Genomic DNA, 19597 nt, shown 5'->3' with positions numbered 1-19597 from the left:
TGGGTGTTGTATGGAAACCAATTTGACAATAAACTTCATATATTGAAAAAATTTAAAAAAATAAAAAAAATAAAAGAAGTGAAAGCAAAAAAAAATAAAGGTAAAATGCAGCATCATTTGTTGTATGACAAAATGATCATGTAAGATAACTGTCTTTCTTACAAAATGAATTAATAAATCAAAAACAAATGTAGCCTTTTCCATGAAGTTTTCTATCATCTCAAAAATTCTTCTTAACTGGGATTATTAGCATCTTTTGACATTTCAGCACCTTAAAACATTGTGTGTGTGTGTGTGTGTTGGGAATGTAATGAACCACAGATATTTCAACCTAAATTTAAACTAAGGTAATCATATAATTTACCACCCAAAGTAGGAGACTTTTGAGAGTAAAAGCATGCTGGCAAAATAAACATAAACCAAAACCATCCAGGTCACATACTAGCTTAAACCAATCTTTATTTTCACTGATTCCATGTGGATTATTAAAAAATATATTTCATAAAATAAATAAAAAGCATACCTGGGTGGCTCAGTTGGTTAAGCTGACTTCAGCTGAGTTCAACATCAGCTCAGGTCATGTTCTTGTGGTTGGTGAGTTCGAGCCCCACGTCAGGCTCTGTGCTGACCGCTCAGAGCCCAGAGCCTCCTTCGGATTCTGTGTCTCCTTCTCTCTCTCTGCCCCTCCCCCACTCACACTCTGTCTCTGTCTCTCTCAAAAATAAACAAACATTAAAAAAAATATTTTTTAAGAAATAAAAGATGCAAAATAAAAAGAAATTATTAGTGTAACCGTTTGGTTGGTAAACTGTGACTGTATTAGATTGCCAGGGCTTTCATAATAAATTACCACAAACTGGGTGACTTAAAACAACAGAAGTTTATAGTCTCCTGGCTCTGGAGACCAAAAGTGTGAAATCAAGGTGGTGGCAGTGCTACACTCCCTCCGAAGTCTCAAAGAGGGAATCCTTCCTTGCCTCTTCCAGCTTCTGGTGGCTCCCGCATTTCTTGGCTTATAGCAAAATAGCTCCAATCTGCGTCCATCTCCACATGGCCCTCTACATGTGTGTCTTCATATAACCTTCTTCTAAGAGTGGTCATTGGATTTAGAGTTCAGCCTAACTCAGTATGAACTCATCTGAACTGATAACTTATTACCAAATAATGTCACATTCTGAAGCTCCAGGTGGGCATGAGTTTGGGGGGAACACATTATTCAGCCCAATACAGTACCTAATGATAACATATATGGCTATTATATTACCAAATAATCATTAGACATTAAGTTTTAGTGAGGGTAAAAAAAAAAAAAAAAAAAACAACCACAGTGTATATGAGCCATGATAAAAGGCTGTGCATTTGTATTATCATGTCTCTGGAACAGGATAAATGGAGAAACTACATGGAAATAAATCTGTGATGAATTATCACATCACTAACAGTTTTATTTTAGGAAACAATACCACCTTTACTAGCTGTCTTATTCTGCTTAAACACAAAAATACTTGATTTGTAGACATAGACGAAGATATCATTGACAAATACCATCAAAACAGAATAACTTTTCAATGCCATTAAACTGTTCAGGGGCTATGCTATGTTCCGAAATTACTTCGTAGAAAAACTATAAAATTCTGCTTAGAATTGACTCCATGACTTTTTTATTATCAGTTTTATTTAGAAAGCTAATTTGAAATGTTAAACCAACTTTCAGAAACACCCACAGCACAATCAGCTCCATTTGTTTCTTAAAATTATGTCTCATCACCGAACATTGGAAAAGATGGTGTGCCTTCTAACCCTTTCGATGAGAATCACTTACATTAATTTGGTCAGGTACTAACAAATGGCAGTACTCCAACTTTGCAAATGAATCCAAATCTACACTGTAATTTCTCTAATTGCCCTTTTTGGGCCATGACATCATACGGGAGAAAAGTGCAAACTCATCAACCCATCACTTGCCTATACTTGCACTTTCAAGTCGTTTATAGGTGTCTTTTTTGTTCTTTATGGTTAGCAACACATTTTTGCTCTCCAGCCTTTGGCCTTTCACTGACAAAGACGGAGGGGCATAGCAGATATGCTTTTACCTGTGCGTCTACTCCTGTCACACTGAATATATACATTCTATTGAGTGTATTACAGTTCTCCACCACACTGCACCTTATCTTGCCGCTTAAAGTAGGGATTATCTGTGGCTTTGAGGACACGTTATCCAAATGTGGCCGACTCTTTGATGCAAACAGCTAAGAGGCACTAGTCTTCTGAAAGTTGCCACACCGAGGTATCTGTGGCTTCCACTTACGTTGCCTATTCCTATACTATTTATTCATTCATTCATACTACTTACTGCACACCCATTTTGTGCCAGTCCTTACACTACACCCTGGAGATGTTACAGGAAACAGTACACAGCCTTTGACCTAAGAGAAAGTATAGTCCAGTGCAAAGTTTTCTTATGTGCCCTGAATGAGTAACAGGTGTATTAACTCATCAATCCACCTTAGCCTTCAGGAGCCTTGGGTGGCTAAAGCCCCCCGGCGAGTGGTCTCCTTCTTTTAGCTAAAACCTAAAACGTTTCCCATTTTCTATGTTTGTGGCTATGTGAAAAATCTACAGGTGCCACAGTCCAATGCAATGTTTCCCAGAACGGAGGATGGTGAAAGAGTCCCACAAAATGTCACTATAAAGAAGAGAGAGGGTCCCGACGCAAATAAATTTTAAGATGAATAATGCGTGTCCTTTCTTGTCACCTCACAATACAGGTTAGCCTTGTAAGGACTCAGAAAAGGTGACCTGGGCTGAGTGATCAGAATTTGGAGGTCAGAGGCATTTAGGTGACAACAGAAGCCCTGAGTTAGGATGGGCTCCCGGGGGAGATTGGTTAAAGTATAAAAAGAGAAGAACTTTAGGAAAGCATCAATACTTAAGGAATCAGTTGGAAAAGAGACACCTACAAAATAGGTACAGAAAAAAAGAATACCTAAATATAGAAAGAATAACCAAAACAAAACAAAAACAAAAAACCCAAGAGGTACATAGTGTATTAGCCTTGGGAAGAGAAAACAAAGGAGGAAGTGGAAGAAGTGGTCAGCTGTATCAAATTACTGACAGATCGGGACAGCTGACATCTGAGAAGAGACTATTAGTTTTATCAAGAAAGGCGTTGTGGTTCCGGGTGCTTGCGTGGCTCAGTTGGTTAAGTGGCAGACTCTTGATTTCAGCTCAGGTCATGATCTTGCAGTTCGTGAGGTCAAGCCCCACATTGGGCTCCACACTGACAGTGCACAGAGCCTGCTTCTGATTCTCTCTCCCTCTCTCTCTTTGCTCTCCCCCACTTGTACTTGCTCTCTCTCAAAATAAATAGACTTAAATTTTTGTCTTAAAATGAAAAAAAGGATATTGTGGGTCGACTGTGGTGCCAGCAGTTTCTCTGCAGGGGTGACCAGAGAGCAGTGGGTAGTGAATGGGGTTTAGTGCAGGAAGTAAAGAATAGGAGTGGAGACAACACTTTCATGAAGTTTAGCTTCTTAAGAAGAGGAGAAAGGAGACAAGAGACCTATGAGGGGACATGCATTAAGAGAAGTCTGTAAAAAATTTTTTAAATGTTTATTTATTTTGAGGGAGAGAGCAGTGCAGAGCCCCACTCAGGTCTCGATCTCACAACCATAGGATCATGACCTGAACCAAAATCAAGAGTCAGATCCTTAACCAACTGAGCCACCCAGGCACCCAGCATTTTGTAAATTTGTAAGAAGGAAGACATTACAAAATGTTTAAATGCTAGTGGCAAGGAGCAAAGAACGGAGGAGGGTTGAAGAACGGAGGAGAGAAAGATCAGTGATGGAGAGAGCCCTTGATGAGGATGGAGAGGTTGGGACTCATGATGGTTTGGCCTTGGACAAGATACCTTTCCCAGGATAGAAGGAAGAAGAAAAGAAAAGAACCAGTTTTCAGAGCAGCAGCAGGATCCACGTGGGATAAATAGTCAGGAATCATAAAGGGCAAACAATAAGTAAGATATGGAGGCCAGATACTGTCTTCTGTCTTCATAGCTCTTGACTACCTGCTCTGCATGTTACACTGGCGAGAGCCCTGGCTTTGACCCCAGGTCTGCCCATCAATTGTGCAAATTTCTAAGATAAGCAATTAAACCTATTTGAGCTTGCATTTCCTCATTTATGCAAAATGGGATTTTTATAAATCTACGTTAAAGAGCGGTGATAGAGAATACATTTTTATCATATTAAGTGTTAACACAATGTTGGGCATGTGGTAGATTCTCCAGTAAATGTAGATGTACTATCATCACCTTGTCTGCGGATCGGTTTTCTTAGCTGTGTTTAGAAGACGACAAACAAAATCATGGGGAGACGACCAATGGATACAGTATGTTACCTACGGTACATAGCACAGACACATAGCAAGTGCTGGAGAAATATTCATGTAACAGATTAACACAAGCCATTTTTTTGTCCTGTTTACATTATTAAAACCCTTTTTTTTGCTGCATTTCAGTGCACACTCCAACCTAAATCCTCCTCGCTCTCTATTGGTTAGCCACTTCAGTGTCACAGAGGAAAACAAACGTGTCACCTGGGAAGGTCTATCAGAACCCCTTAACCATTTCTGTATCTGCAGGGAAAAACAGCTTGACTCGCATAGCCCAGAAGGCAGAAGTAGACAGGACCTGAGCCCTCTGTCACTTACACCGTCATTTTCAGCATTGTCGCCAAACAGGCTCGCTAAGAAAGGATGCCCAGTTGGCCACTGAGCAAATAAATTCGGCCAGATGTGCATAGGTTTAGTTTAAGACAAAAGAAAGAAGGGGAGGGGGGTATCCTTGGCATAAAATGGCTTCCCGTACTTTTTTTTTTCTTTCTCTGAAGTTTGTAGTAAACTTTGTCTTCCAAGAGCAGCTTGGAAGCAAGAAGGGTTGCTGCAGCAAAAGCTCAGTGGGGAGAGCTGTATAGCAAATTGCCCCAGATAAGCTTAAGGCAACTCTGGACTCCTGAGAGGTTAATGATCCCTACCTCTTCTCAAGGCCTGATATTTATGAAGTGTTGTCAAAGACATCTAAAGTTCCATGAAATACTGTATTTTGAAAAGGTCTTCAAGCTAAATCCTCTAAACCTATAGGAGTTACCCACTTGCTGAGAGTTAATAGGCTCTTGACTGAATGGTGAAGTTTGAAAAAGGACCATTAGAGGCAGGGTACGCTTTCTCCCAGTAGCCTGCTCCCTTCATGCTTTGGAGGGCTGTGCCACCGAAGCCAGGCAAGGCATTTCTGAGGCAGAAGACAGAGCAAATGGCTCAAAATCTGCTTACTTTTCTTTTAATAATAAACGTGTGTGTGTGTGTGTGTGTGTGTGTGTGTGTGTGTGCTGGAGGTCCGGAATTTATAGCTAAATCTGTGATTTAGCCTTGGGATGCCAAATCCTGGAATTGTAATAACTGTATTTGGATGTCATAAGTTAAAATGTTTACGTACAAGTTTCTTTCCCGAGATTTCACAGATTTCCCCACTTTTACCTATGGAAATATATTACCAGTAGACACTGAGATAATAAACCCCATGCAAATAATCATGTGACATTGTTGCATTTCAATCACTCCAGTCCCCAAATTACTATGTCTATTTCAGATGCTGGTACTTTTTCCAATTTAAATTCAAGCAATTCTTGAATAACATCATTAAGGCCATGCCTGAGAATGTAATAACATGAAAATTTGTTTTCTTCCACTTTATTTTAGTTTTTTAATGTCCAATAAGAATATTTATATATGCAAGTGGTAATATGGATAACCACATTTCACATTTTATATTAGTGCCTGATCAATGGTAGGGTAAGAAAGAATTTCTCTGGGGTGCCTGGGTGGCTCAGTCAGTTGAGCATCTAACTTTCGATTTCAGCTCAGGTCATGATCCCAGGATCATGGGATTGAGCCCCAGGTGGGGCTCCGCACTAAGCGTGGAGCCTGCCTAAGATCTCTCTCTCTCTCTCTCTCTCTCTCTCTCTCTCTCTCCCTCTCTCTCTCTCTCCCCCCCACTCTGGCCCTCTCTATCCCTCTCCTTCTCTAAAATAAAAAAAAGAAAAGAAAAGAATTTCTCTCTGTCTCTACCCATCCTATTCCCAACCCAGACCACTGCCTAACTGGCAAAATTGTGGATCCAAATAGTTTCCATTATTCTTCTGAAAAAAATAGGTTCCACTGGTAGAAGAAATGTTGAATTGGTAGCAAAGGACTTGGTTTCTGTTTTGAAGTTATTTTTCCAAATCTTTAACAGACATTAAATAACTAGGAAGATTGGGACTGCTCTTTACAAAACTTGAGAATCGATTGTGTCTTTAAATGCCTTCATGTCCCTTGCCCTAGCTGTCGCTTTTAGCTAGGATTCTCATTTGAGTCTCTGTCTTAGAGGCTTTAAAAAAGGAGAGACTCTTCTCATCTACTCATCTACGCCTTGAAGAAACCATGACAGCAGGTGAAGCTATTATAGAATTTGTTAAGAAGAACAAATACAAGTTGCAAGACCTCCTATTGCATTACGTTCAGAACCTGTTCAATAGGAACACTTTTCTGGTCTTTAAAAACCCTCGACTATAATTCAAGCTCATATTCAAGATATGAGGCTTTACTGCCACCTCATATGTTTATACGTGATAAAGATAAGGACACGAAATCCTAAGAATTACATATTTTCTCTGAAACCAACTCTAATCAACAACAGGGACAATCATGACTTTACTTCTAAATTCATAATTTGGTTCTGTCCCAGACACGATATAAATATAATAGAAATAAAGACAATTTTTCTTTTTCATGTTCGTTAAGTAAAACTATTTTCAAACTGCTTTAGAGCTCTGGCAGGAAGTAGGGGACAGGTAAAATCTAGTAATCACAACAGGTGTGCAAGTATATGACTACTTCGGGGCTGGGCTTTCCTTGTGCCATTATGAAATGTAAAAAACAAAAATATTATATAAATATCTTCACAATGGAAGACTTCGTTTGTTGGAAAGGTGTGGCACATTGTGTGTGCCCATAGGAAAAGCTTGTTAAAAAGGTAGTAAATGAAATGATGTTACACGTATGTCTGCACTTGTCAAAGATAATTTATGATGTGAAAGCATGCTGTTAAATATTGAATTTAAGGAGCGCCTGGGTGGCTCAGTCGGTTAAGCGTCCAACTTCAGCTCAGGTTATGATCTCACGGTTCATGAGTTTGAGCCCCACATCAAGCTCTCAGCTGTCAGTGCAGAGCCTGCTTCCTACTGGCTGTCTCTCTCTCTCTCTCTCTCTCTCTCTCTCTCTGCCCCTCCCCTGCTTGTGCTCTTGCCCTCCCTGCCAAAAATAAATAAACATCTAAAAAAATTAATTAAATTTAAATCCACAAGCATACTTTTTTCCAAAAGGAAGATAATGCATAGGGGAGTTCACTTTAGGCTAGAACGTCTGAATTATGGGCATTGTAAATATTTAAGATATTTTATACCCTTTGATAAGGTAAAATGTTCCCATAATTCAGGCAAAGTGATTTCCTTTAGTTACTATACCTAAATAATGTCCCTATTTGTCTAATTCTTTTTCCCAGCGTATCAAAAGTAATAATATTTCACATTAAATATTAGTAAATATTTATTGGTAATTTATTTTAAGTAACTATTAGCAATAGAAACAAATATTACTCTTAGAATTCAAAGAACCTAGAAGTCTGAAACAATCAAGTAACACTACACTTTTGTTACTACAAAACAGTAACACTACAAAAGCTGCACAATAGTAAGAAGACTTTTTTTTAACACCACCAGAAACCCACTACTCCTCATTCACTTACTGAACAAGTTCTAGTTGCTTAAAAATGTGCAGTGGAAATCTGGTTCCCGAAAACATCCACTGAATCCTCGATGTTACCTCTGGTTTAGGATCTTTCCAACTTACTCGGAAATGCTTACACAGAAGCAGACCACTCCTAGAGAATCAGTGACATAAGGGATTTGTATAGATTCCAAAAAAAAAAAAAAAAAAAAAAAAAAAAAAAAAAAGGCCTGATTAAAGCAAAACAGGGCTATCTCCAGAGAAATATCATCTGATCAGCCCCCAAAAGGCCTCCCTGATTGCAGTGCACTATGGGTAGGGCTTGTAGCTACAGAACTTTGATCTTACAAAATACCCAAAGTGAGTGGGCTGGAGAAAGCTGACTCACCCTCCCCCCCCCAGCTCCCCCCAAAATACACAGAAAAGTCAGAACCAGTCAGTTCAATTCATATGAAATATAATTGTCAAATGGATGAGAAACCCAAGGTGGTACAGTTAAAGCCATTCCCAATTTGTAGGCTGCACGGAAGTCAAATTGTTTTGAGACTGTTCAAAGAACAGAACATCAGAACAAGAGAAATGGGTTGACTGAGTGAATACTTAATAGCATCAGACACTAATAGTTTTGTGCATCCATTTCTGCAACTGGGACTATAGGTTTGCAAGTTCAGGTTGGCTTCTCAGGGCACCCCACCCTGGAGAGTACTTGAATAGAGACCATGAAGCTCCTTTTGCCACGCTCTAACCTTTGTCCAAGGAAACATGGTTTCTTCGGAGATGTGGATAGTTTTAGTCCAGTTTTGCGCTCTCATATTTCTGCCTCAGTCCATAATGTGTTTCTTTGCCAGATGAATTCTCTAAACAAATTATTCCCAGCTTTTGGGGAAGAGGAAGGCAGGAATAACGCTGAACACACACACACATACACACACTCCAGGTTATATAGATTTAAGTCTCGGAACTGCTTGGCCTGGCTCTGCGCCTTTTCTAACTACTTCTCTTACTTGCCTTGTGGTAAGGTAGAAACTTTCCCTGTCTCTTTCCCCCCCTCACCCATCTCTTTCTCTGAAAGCACAAGGACAGAAATGATACATGTAGCTGTGCTTTAGAGCAACCCACCTCTATAGCTCTTGACTGGAGCGTTGACTAGCAATAGATATGAAGCCCTGTTAACTGCTACAGGTAACTCAGATTATACCAGAAATTGTTTCTTAAAAGGGTCCGGATCTCTTTCAGCATAAATCATTTGTAAACAATTGGGTGGGAAATCAATTAAGGATTTTAAACAAAAACACGAAGAGTTTCTACCGTTGTCACTATCTCTTTTAGCAGAAAGAACACAACCCTTATATTAAACCTCTTTTTCAGTGGAGGACAGAGAAATTGACGTCTAAATTGTCAGCCACTGTAGGAAACATATGGACTGCCAAAGCGTAATTTTTATATTTTTTGAATCTTGAAATGCTTCTGTGTGCTTAAACATCAGGATCACCAACATTATCATCCATACACATATTTGTTCGGAATATTAGATTTCTGTGTCTCTATTCTTAATATACTTAAATCTCATTTCTAAAATATGTCTATTGCATTACTAGAAGTGGTTATACATTCAGGTTTTCAATCAACTGGTTTACTTGGTTGGATTGACTATAAATTTGTTGACATATATTGATGATTCCTCATTTTCTTGCTCAGGGATCATTTCTTCTACTCATTTATTTTCAATCTCTCTAACTTTCTCATTTGACAGTATCCTATGAGTAGCATAACAGAGCACTCCAAGCTCATAAGGAATGGTGTGAACTAATTAGCAGATTTTATGGTAGAAACTATTCCCCTCACACGTGATCATCCTATCTGGGTAATAAACTTTGTGAAAGTATCTGGTTCTTACTACACGAAGGCAACAGTCTAACTCAAACAAGCTCTTACTTTGCCCTTGGACTTTGGTTCATAACTGTGGATATGGTATCAATCCAGAAACAAAAGCAGAATGGGGTGAGGGACGGAGTTGAAAATAAAATAGCCTAAAAACGGATTTGGAGTTAAGAAAATTCTTGATCTTCTTCAGCAACTGACAAAAAGAAAAATAGTCCTAATAAGATGTGTTCAAAAAATAGGCTGGAAATCACGATGTATAACTGAAATTTAGGGACGTTACAGAAAATTCCCCTCCGTGCAGGTGTGCAGAAGCACTGAAGAGTTACTAACAAACACTGAATACAAGTGTTGAATAGTTTGTCATGGGGAGAAGATCCAGAACTAAGAATGAGAATCAGTGCTGGTTCGTTACATAAGCAGTGGGGCTGGCTGGCAAAGCCCACTGTGAAAGTCGCCTTTAAACAGCAGGTGCATGGTTTGACCACTGCAGCTTGTAGCCTCCTGGCAGCATCAGCAAATGAGCCTAATCTTCTCTATGGATTTATGAATGACCACAAGCCATTCCCAAGGTACATCGAAATACCATGATTGGCCTGCTTCCAGTTTAATCACATATTCCCATGTTGGAAATTGCACCCAACATTACTTATTTCACTTTTTTGTGTGTTTGCTCACTGAGGCTCTAATTTGTGTGCCCAAAACACCATGACACAATTCCAAAGTAGCTTGGAAAAATGGGAGAAGACAAAAGAGAAAGTTTTGTATATTCTTCGTCTTTTCCATGGAAGCGGTTCATTAATTTTAACTATATTCACCAAAGTAGAAATATTAGAGATACAGTGCAAACAAAATATCACCTAAGTAGGTAAAGAGACACAAATATAGAACAAATGAATGATTTAAATGTAATCTCCAGTCTCTCTAGCAGCTTATGACAAATCCTTTATTAATTTGAGTATGTGATTTGAAATACTACCCATCATTCAAATGTACACAAATATTCCCATGCAAGAAAACACTTAACATATTTGACGATATACTTCAAATTTTAAAGTTATGCAGAGGACACCTAGACCTTAAAAGGTATAGTAGATATTTTACAGCTCTGCTTAAACATAAATAATGCATTTGTCTGATTCATCAATATTGAAGGTATTTTTTCTCCTGATGAATATACGCATCATCTGTGATCGTCAATACAAAACTCTAAGGATGCACTGTAATAAAAGCTATACCTCTACGCGAAATAATAGGAAATAATCTATTTCATGAAAATAGTAATTCATTCTTAATCTTGCATTACCGCTGCTTCCATTACTTCTATGCCAGTGGGATGGAAGAGCGTCTTAGACTGAGTCAAAAAGTTCTGGTTTTCATGTGCTTAGCCAACAATTTTAAAGTCTGTCAGGTCAGGCCACAGATTACAGAAGAGACTCAAAAAAGACAAAACTTTGTATTAGAAAATGAACATATTCCAAAGACTATTTAGAGATGGTATTACAAATAGCAAGCAAATGTATTGGGGCTAACGGTCAGAAAATGTATTTTAATGTCTTCGTAGAAATGTAAGAAAACAAAACTCGTTAATGATAGAGGAAAGGGTTCATTTTAGAACACAAACTTTTTCTTTGTTGTAATTTTAACTTTCACATAACGGTGTTAACACAGGCCAGCTACCATGCATTGGAATACACTCACAGCATTCAATATGTACTGTGTTAGTATCTACATAAGTGATTCTGAAATAACGTTTGTTCTTTCGATAGCCTTATTTTGGCAATAAGAAAATGTATGGATGCTAGTAAAATGCACATTCACGGTAAATGGAAAAAGCCGGAAAGAATACATTTGTTGCAATTTGCATTGGTTTTGAGAAAGGTCTGTTTAACAACTGAACACAGCCATATTTTGACTTTTAAGCTCCCACACTGAGAAAGTATCCAGGTACGGCAGCAATTTACTCTTAGGGACATTATGCTGGGCTTTGAAATTCAAAAAATAGGATAGTTCTTCTTGAATTATTTTATGATCAATGTACAGTCTCTACACAAGGAAAATTAAAGCTGTCTGACGACTCATAGAAACATCACTGGCTATTAAAGATGGAAGAAATTGCATAAAAGCATGAAAAGCATTGGGTAATTTTGCAGTTTCATCTCTAAACACAAGTGTAAAGATGTCTGTCTTTCAGTTCTTTCTCCCTCGTTCTTCTGAAGCTTAGCCTTTTAGTTCTTGCCCTTTTAAATATTTTTGCCTACTATAGCTTTGCTTCTTAATGTCCTGGTTGGTCTTACTGGGCTAAGAAAGTATTTACAAGGGGTGCCTGCTTTTATCTGTATTCACAGAGAATGCTAACAAGTTAGAAGAAAGTGCAAGAGAGCACCACATACCTTGCCCAGAACATTACAATGGTTTCTGCATGCATGGAAAGTGTGAACATTCTATCAATATGCAGGAGCCATCTTGCAGGTAATGTTTTCACTCTTTAGCTATTAAAATGTGGAAAGTAAAAATATAAAACTAAATTCTGGATGTTTGCAGAGAATTGGATGGCATTCTGTCTGACTGAGTGATGCTCAGCGAAACTTTTCGCTGCCTTTCCCCCTCACCCCCCACACAGACCCACTAGAAAACCCTGAAATGGGTGTGCCTTACACACGGGAGTACGATGTAACATATTATTATGTACACTCTTCTAGTAGAATTTTAAATTGTACTTTTGACATTACAAGCTTCTTAAAAACTCAACCTCCTCCTCTGGTTTATTCACCACTCTTTCCCATGGACATAGAATAGCTCTTGACACATAATAGGTGCTCAGTAAGTATTTCTGAAATGAATGGATGAGGACTGACTATGCATTAAGAGAACATGATCGCTTCTGGGAGGTCTTTTCCAGAGTCCTTCAGGTGTTCTAATAAATATTATCAATCTTGGTTTTGCTAGACACATACTCTTTTCTGCGGGTCTGCTGTCCAGAAGCCTTGTATAGTGAGATTATTAGCTGTACCTCCCCAGATTCTAAGTAGGTTGATACCCAAAGAAATTCCTTGTCTGAATTTACTTAATAAATATAAATTTCTGCGGAATATTCATGAATAGAACATAATTATTTCAGAGATGGTAAAGCCAAACTTAAAAAACAAATGCATTTTTATAAAGGAAGATACAAGTGGCATATGATGAAATAGGTTGTGTATGGCTATACAGTGAGAGGACTTTCTCTCTCTTCTCTCTTCCTCTTCCCTCTCCTCCTTCTTCTCCTCCTCCTCTTTTTCTGTGTCTCTTTCTCCCCCCCCCCCTCCAAGAACTGTCTTCCTTTTACGTTTTCCTTGACTGAACACACTAACACCTACCTTCCAGTGAAGCCAGGTAGAGTGAACAAAACTGAGATTTGTTCCTGCTGCTCTCTTATCCTTACCAGGGTCCCCATTACTGAACCCTTCTGAGGCAGAAGGAAAGACCTCAGGATGTAGAAATTCCACGTGACGTACTAAAATAATTGCACAAAGCCAATGACAAGTTGGTATTGTTAAGTGAACTGTTTCTTCATTCCATTGTCAACTGCTAGTTGCAACCCAAAGATGGTCTACTGGAGCTTTCTGATGAGGGCTGAGTGAGTGAGAAGCAGCATTCATTCTCAGATGAATAGCACATGGGTTTATTTTACAGAACTATATTGCCTACACCATACTTTTCTTCCTACTGAAATTTAACTAACATAAGTAGACAACTTTATGATCAACAGATTAAAGACATTGCTTGTTGTACTTCTGGTCTAAACATTTTTCAACAATCAGTCTCACAGTAGCATAGAGAATGCTTTATCCAAAAATAAATAAATAGCCCTTGTTTGTTACCCCCATCCTCCAAAACAAACCTTTTCTCAAGATAATCATGTTGGCTTAGGTTGACTGAAGAGCAAGTTACAGAAAATGTGAGGCTCACTTGAACAAAAATATATAGGAAGAACAATTACCTCTGGACATCTCTTATTTCTCGCATGATCATCACAAACTACCTACCAACCCTCGTATCTTCAAAATCTTATTATGAGTATAAAATAAAAACCTCATGTTTTTGAAACCGAAAACACATGGAGATCTTGTGGAAAATAAGTAGTAGAAAACCATATCTACAAAGTAGCATTTTTTTTTAGGGAAACAAGAAGATAAATGGGTATGGGCCAACTATAAAAATGAGTCTCCCAGCTACAGGTAACCGGACACTTCATTTCTTCCAGGTGCGATGCTGGTTATACTGGTCAACACTGTGAAAAAAAGGACTACAGTGTACTGTATGTTGTCCCCGGCCCTGTACGATTTCAGTATGTCTTAATCGCCGCTGTGATTGGAACCATTCAGATTGCTGTCATCTGCGTGGTGGTCCTCTGCATCACCAGGTCAGTACCTGTGCTCAATGGCCACCCAGATAAAGGAATATGTTGTTTCTCCTTGCCTGAAACAGTTCACTCTAGATGTGAGTCCCTTCGTGGCCTCTGTGGTCATCCATTCTCTGGAGTCCAATTTCCTCATCATAACAGCATATGAATAGCATCGATTTTCAGGCTGGAGTAGTACAAATTATTTTCCTCATTTTTTCATGTTGATGAGGATTATTTATTTCTGAAGCAAAGATACTTTTTTCTTTAAAGCATAATGCCAATCTTTGTTTAAACCTGCTCTTCTCTTTTAGCTATAAAAAGTCAGTCCTCATTCAAACTACAAACAGACTAATGAAATGACCAGTGTTTCCTTCTTTACTCAGATCAGTATGCCAAAAGAGGTCAGAATAGATGGGTTACAAGGCCTAGAAACGTGGTAATGTATAGCTCTCATTTGTGGTACTTATATTTCCAAGTGTAACTCACAGATATAATCATTTTTAACATATTTGATGTAAACAAGTACATTTTTGTCTTAAGTTAATGAAATAGCTTTTAATCACAAAATTCAAAGACAGCGGCTATAATTTAAAAAGATTATGTTGCAGTACATGAAAACCTTTGGTATAGGGAACAGGCAGCAAATATGACGATAAGCATTTATATCAAACTCCAGGACAATCAAATGGTAATTGTTTCCTGGAGAGTTAGACTGAGAGAGATCCCTCTGGATCCAGTTTCAACAGGAGAGAAAAATCATGGTTAATTAGTGATGTTTGACATTGTGCTTGAGGTAAAGGAAGTAAGGCCAGGTATTTACTTGCTTAATTTTATCAGTGTGTCAATTCATGGCAACCAAACTCGTATTATTTACACCCTGTCTAACCAGCCATATGATTGAAGATACTTCCTTCTGACCCGATTTCATCCTCCTTGAGATAAAAGTTCCAAGAAAGTTTTTCAAGGTTTTTGCCAAATTCACAAGACATTTAAACTTTCATTCATTTATACAGCTCTATAGTAAATCAGAAAGTTTCCTCCAAAATTATTTTTCTACAGACAGGAAAATAAAATAAAGCATCATATCTTTAGAAAATAAAGGCCATAATACATCTCTGTAGCTGTATTGCACTATCTTCTTTGAGGACAAGTGTGGCATTTGCTCTTGAAAAAGACAAAATATGGTTCATAAATCCTTTCTGGGCCTAAAAGCTTAAGGGAAGATCATCGACTGGAGCTTTGTGCTGCTCGAAGCCAAGTTGAGCTCATCAACTAGACTCTCACGTTTAGATGCCAAGTGAGTCAATGGATTATGTTAAAATAGATTCTAGGGAACATAAAGATAACTCAGGAAACCAAAAATACTGAGTATAAAGGAAAGATAGAAAAGAATCTAAAACACAAGAAATGGTGCCATGTTACTCAAAGGGGCTTGAGCCTTCTGATATCTACACAATGTACACGAGCAACCAAATTCATATTAATAGGTCTGATCTCATAACTGTTGGATTTGCTACTTCCTGTACTGACAAAAATGCAAAGCTTTCAATATTTTCGCGTATGTCCTCAAGTTTGTTATTAGCCACAGTCCTGTTCCCATACCTAATAAGAACAGCTGGAATGCCCAGGGTGTGCACGTATGCACACACGCACACACACACACACACACACACACATATTTAATAACGTGAGAAAGGAACAGGTATCCCCGTTTTCAAAACAGAGGCTCTGAGGTGTGAGAAGCTAACAAATTGCTAAGTTTACACATGAGCAATAAAGACAGCTCTGGAGTCCAGGCTGCCTGGCGCAAGAGCCTGCGCCCTTAACCACTGCTCATCCTGCCCCTCGGCTGGTCATGACGTTGTGTGTTCTGATGCTCACGACAGCCTAAACTGAGCTCCAAATTAGAGGAAGCCATTTTTTCCAGGCAAATGGCCGTTTTCATTTTCCACGTTAAAACAAAACAAAACCTATTCTCTGTTTACTTCTGAGGAGGAGTATGTGAGCTAAGTTACCGTTATTGTAACACGTTTTATAAATCTGTCCTGGGATGTCCTAGTCTTCCAGAGTCTTTCCAGGAGTCATACTCGTCAACAAGCCGCACTTTTCCCAGTGTGGATTCATTTCATTCTCATGGGAACATTCTGCTACAAAACCAGATTTTCCAACGAGGCCATCTGCCCGTCACCCAAACCCTCCCTTTTTCTGGCCACCTTGACCATGCTTGCCTGTCAAGACCCATTCCAACATACCCAGTTGCTAAAATATTTATAAAATTGCACCAATCAGAGGTCTGCTCATTCTCTTCAGTTTTCTTTTAATTTCTCCATCACCTGGTCTCTCCTGTTTTTTCTCTCTTCTCCTCCTCCCGCTTTCTTTTTTTCTAATTGCTTCCCCTTGTTTTTATTATGTTAGTCAAACATCTGTCCTCCTTCTAAATACAACATGTGTCTTAAAATTATAGACATCCAGAGACATGTTCTGGAATGAAAAGAGTTGCCCTGTTAGGAAGATGGATTTTTAATCTTTTTATCTCTAGCTCCGACTTGCTGGGAATGCGACTTTCGGCTCCACGTTCATTTTGACAGATCTGCCACACCCCTGGAAAAAATATAAATCTATATTCTGAAATATTTTTCACGTATGAACATACATATGAATATCTAATCCCCGATGCCCATCTTACTATAATAGGATTTGATATGAACTTTACATCGTTGTTCTTATTTGCATCGTCAAAGCATTCTTTTGTTACAAGAGAAAAGACACCAGACAGATCAGAGCTTTTTCAGATAATAATTTGACTAAATTTAGCTTTTTATAGAAGCTAAATAACGGGTCCCAATTTATGTCTCTAGTTGAGAGTATTAATATGTAAAAGTGATATTAGGCTGGACCGGAACAATATCTCTTTTCAGTACATATCAGATATTAACAGTTGGCTCATTCTCTGGTGGGATAGAATTTAAACTTGTAGCACTGAAATGTCAATATAACATTCATCCTTAGGACATTTAAAATACAAAATTGTTGAAGACCTTTAAAGTGAGAGGAGATGAGCTCACAACTTGCTTGATCGCATTGTGCTGAGTCATTCTTCTGCCTTACTGAGTGAGCAGCGCAAGACTAGGTAACCGCGTTCCTCCCCGACTTCTGCCTCTGTTCCTCAGTTCTCCTCAACAAATGCTTAAACGCAGTGGCAAGGAGAAGCAAACAGGAAAAATCTTCCAACATAATCCCAGCTTCTGCTGCTAATAAATTCTTTGGTCTGAAATATTTCGACAGTTTGCTTAATCCGTGACTTCACTCTGTAATTGTAGGACCAAATTTTAGGTATAGCACTGGACTAAGATCTGTGAACTTTCCAACCTTCTAGGAAATGCCCCAGAAGCAACAGAATTCACAGACAGAAGCAAAATACAGGGCACTACAGTTCAGACAACACAACAAGAGCATCCACGAGGTTAATCTAAAGGGAGCATGTTGCACAGTGGCCGGACTACCGAGAGCTGGGACTACACAATACAGTATTATAGACAAAAGAATAAGACAAGAGATCTACACATGTTGCCTTGCATTTGTGGTAATCTACACCAATGAAAACATGTACTACAGCTATATTTGATTATGTATGGATATATTTGAAATAGTATACATTGTCTTGATGTTTTTTCTGTAATGTAAATAAACTATTTATATCACACAATATAGTTTTTTCTTTCCCATGTATTTGTTATATATAATAAATACTCAGTGATGAGAAAAAATTGGCATTCTTAAATGTGCGGTATCTCATAACTGTAAATATAATCAAGCTAGTACAATCTGTACAGGTACAGTAGTTCATCTTTCCCCACATCTTGAGACAGAGCATTAGTTTATACAGGACTCAGTGGCTAGGTTTTGAGTGATTCCAAGATCAAGGGAAATGATGGTTATTGGAAAAGAGAAAAAATAATTTTCTTTGTATCGAGTGAGGATAAAATATTTCAGATCTCCGAATCATCTCTATTTCATCAACTTCCCCGGTCTTCCATTTTCATCCCCAGAGCTGAAAAATCTCTGGCATATAAACTAAATCAAAGAAAAAAGGGAGGGAAAGTGTTTTATAACTCATAAAAAAGGGGGAAAGAAGATATTGGTTTTTATTTGGAAGACATCTTAGACTCCCCCTGTTAAGTGCATATACCTGAAGGATCTGGAACAAGATACATATCAGGAATACACACAGCACAAAATCTATTCCATTTAGGCGAGCGGAATTAACAACTTGGAGAAAAATTTAATAACACCGTTAAAAGGGAAACACCAGAGTCATGGATTCTCAGAAGCACCTTGTTGCATTTATATTATAGAGTTCTTTAAAAAGAAGTTAGAATCCCCACCAAATTTCTTACGAATGGCCTTATGGCTAATGCAACGCCATTATTTGAAGTGAAACCAGATTGATGATGATTATTTCATGAAAACACAGAAACATGTTTTAAGTATATTTATATGCTGATATAAGAAAGCAAATTAATCCTGGGGCGCCTGGGTGGCTCCGTCAGGCGAGTGTCCGACTCTTGATTTTTGGGTCAGGTCATGATCTCGTGCTTAGTGAGTTCGAAACTTACACAGGGCTCCATGCTGACAGTGTGGAGCCTGCTTAGGATCCTCTGTCTCCCTCTCTCTCTGCCCCTCCCCCACTCGTGCTGTCTCTGACTCTCTCAAAATAAGTAAATAAACTTAAAAACAATCAATCCCATAGCATCTGAAAGAATTTAGTGGGAAGTTGATAGGGATTTTTCAGTATGTAAATAGGTATGACTGGAAAGAAATAAGATGTGAGTATTCTCTGAGAGTAAGAAGTAAATAAGGAATCAAATAATTGCCTTATTATGACTCCATTCTCCTCAGCTTTCTGTGGCTAATGTAGTACATCTAAATAGAGCTTTCTCTGTCTCCTTTAAATGACCTCTGCACGGAGTAAGAGGAACGCCACTTCTGTGTCCCAAAAAAAAAGATAAATATCAAATTAATACATTCTGGATATAAAATATTCGGTGAAAAATAAGTTTCTTGAAGTGATACTTAAGATATTTGTTAAAACATTTAAAGGGGGGACAATCTAAATAGGATTTAGGTCTCTGTGAAAAACCTGGTTTTCTAGGTTAATCGGCCCTCTGAAAAGTGTGAAACTTGGCATAACCATCACACAAGTGTTTGCAAAAATTGGTCTTGTGCTGCTTGTACAAAACAAACTCCATTTAAACTTGTGCACAGAGCTTTAGTTTGATTAAAAAGCACAGAGATGTACTAGCAGTGATCTCCTTTGTAAGACAGTAGGTAATGGCAGACAAACCCTTCCTCCCAAGGGAAGAGCAACGATACAATACTACAGAACTTAGAGTTTAAACGAAACAGTTCCACTGACCTTTCCCTGTTAAGAGTATGAAATGACTTGCTTTGCTAAGTATCAGTATGCTACTTTGCAGGAATGTTTATCAAAGAATCATAAACCTG

The 19597-nt window shown here is 38.4% G+C and overlaps 1 protein-coding gene across 2 annotated transcripts in view; it reads left to right on the top strand.

The window, feature by feature from the left end:
- Nucleotides 1–17798, top strand: part of TMEFF2 (transmembrane protein with EGF like and two follistatin like domains 2) — a 230509-nt gene extending 212711 nt beyond the window's left edge. For both annotated transcript variants that reach the window (XM_043577356.1, XM_043577355.1), the window contains 3 exons: nt 12054–12177; nt 13952–14110; nt 17469–17798. In XM_043577356.1, the coding sequence (XP_043433291.1) occupies nt 12054–12177; nt 13952–14110; nt 17469–17565 (380 nt within the window). In that variant the 3' untranslated portion in view covers nt 17566–17798. The remainder of the gene's footprint in view (nt 1–12053; nt 12178–13951; nt 14111–17468) is intronic.
- Nucleotides 17799–19597: the final 1799 nt, after the last annotated feature.

The sequence above is a fragment of the Prionailurus bengalensis genome, chromosome C1 (genome assembly GCF_016509475.1).
Source record: "Prionailurus bengalensis isolate Pbe53 chromosome C1, Fcat_Pben_1.1_paternal_pri, whole genome shotgun sequence".
Taxonomy (NCBI): domain Eukaryota; kingdom Metazoa; phylum Chordata; class Mammalia; order Carnivora; family Felidae; genus Prionailurus; species Prionailurus bengalensis.
Note: the sequence above shows the minus strand (reverse complement) of the source record. Positions and strands in the feature narration are given on the sequence as shown.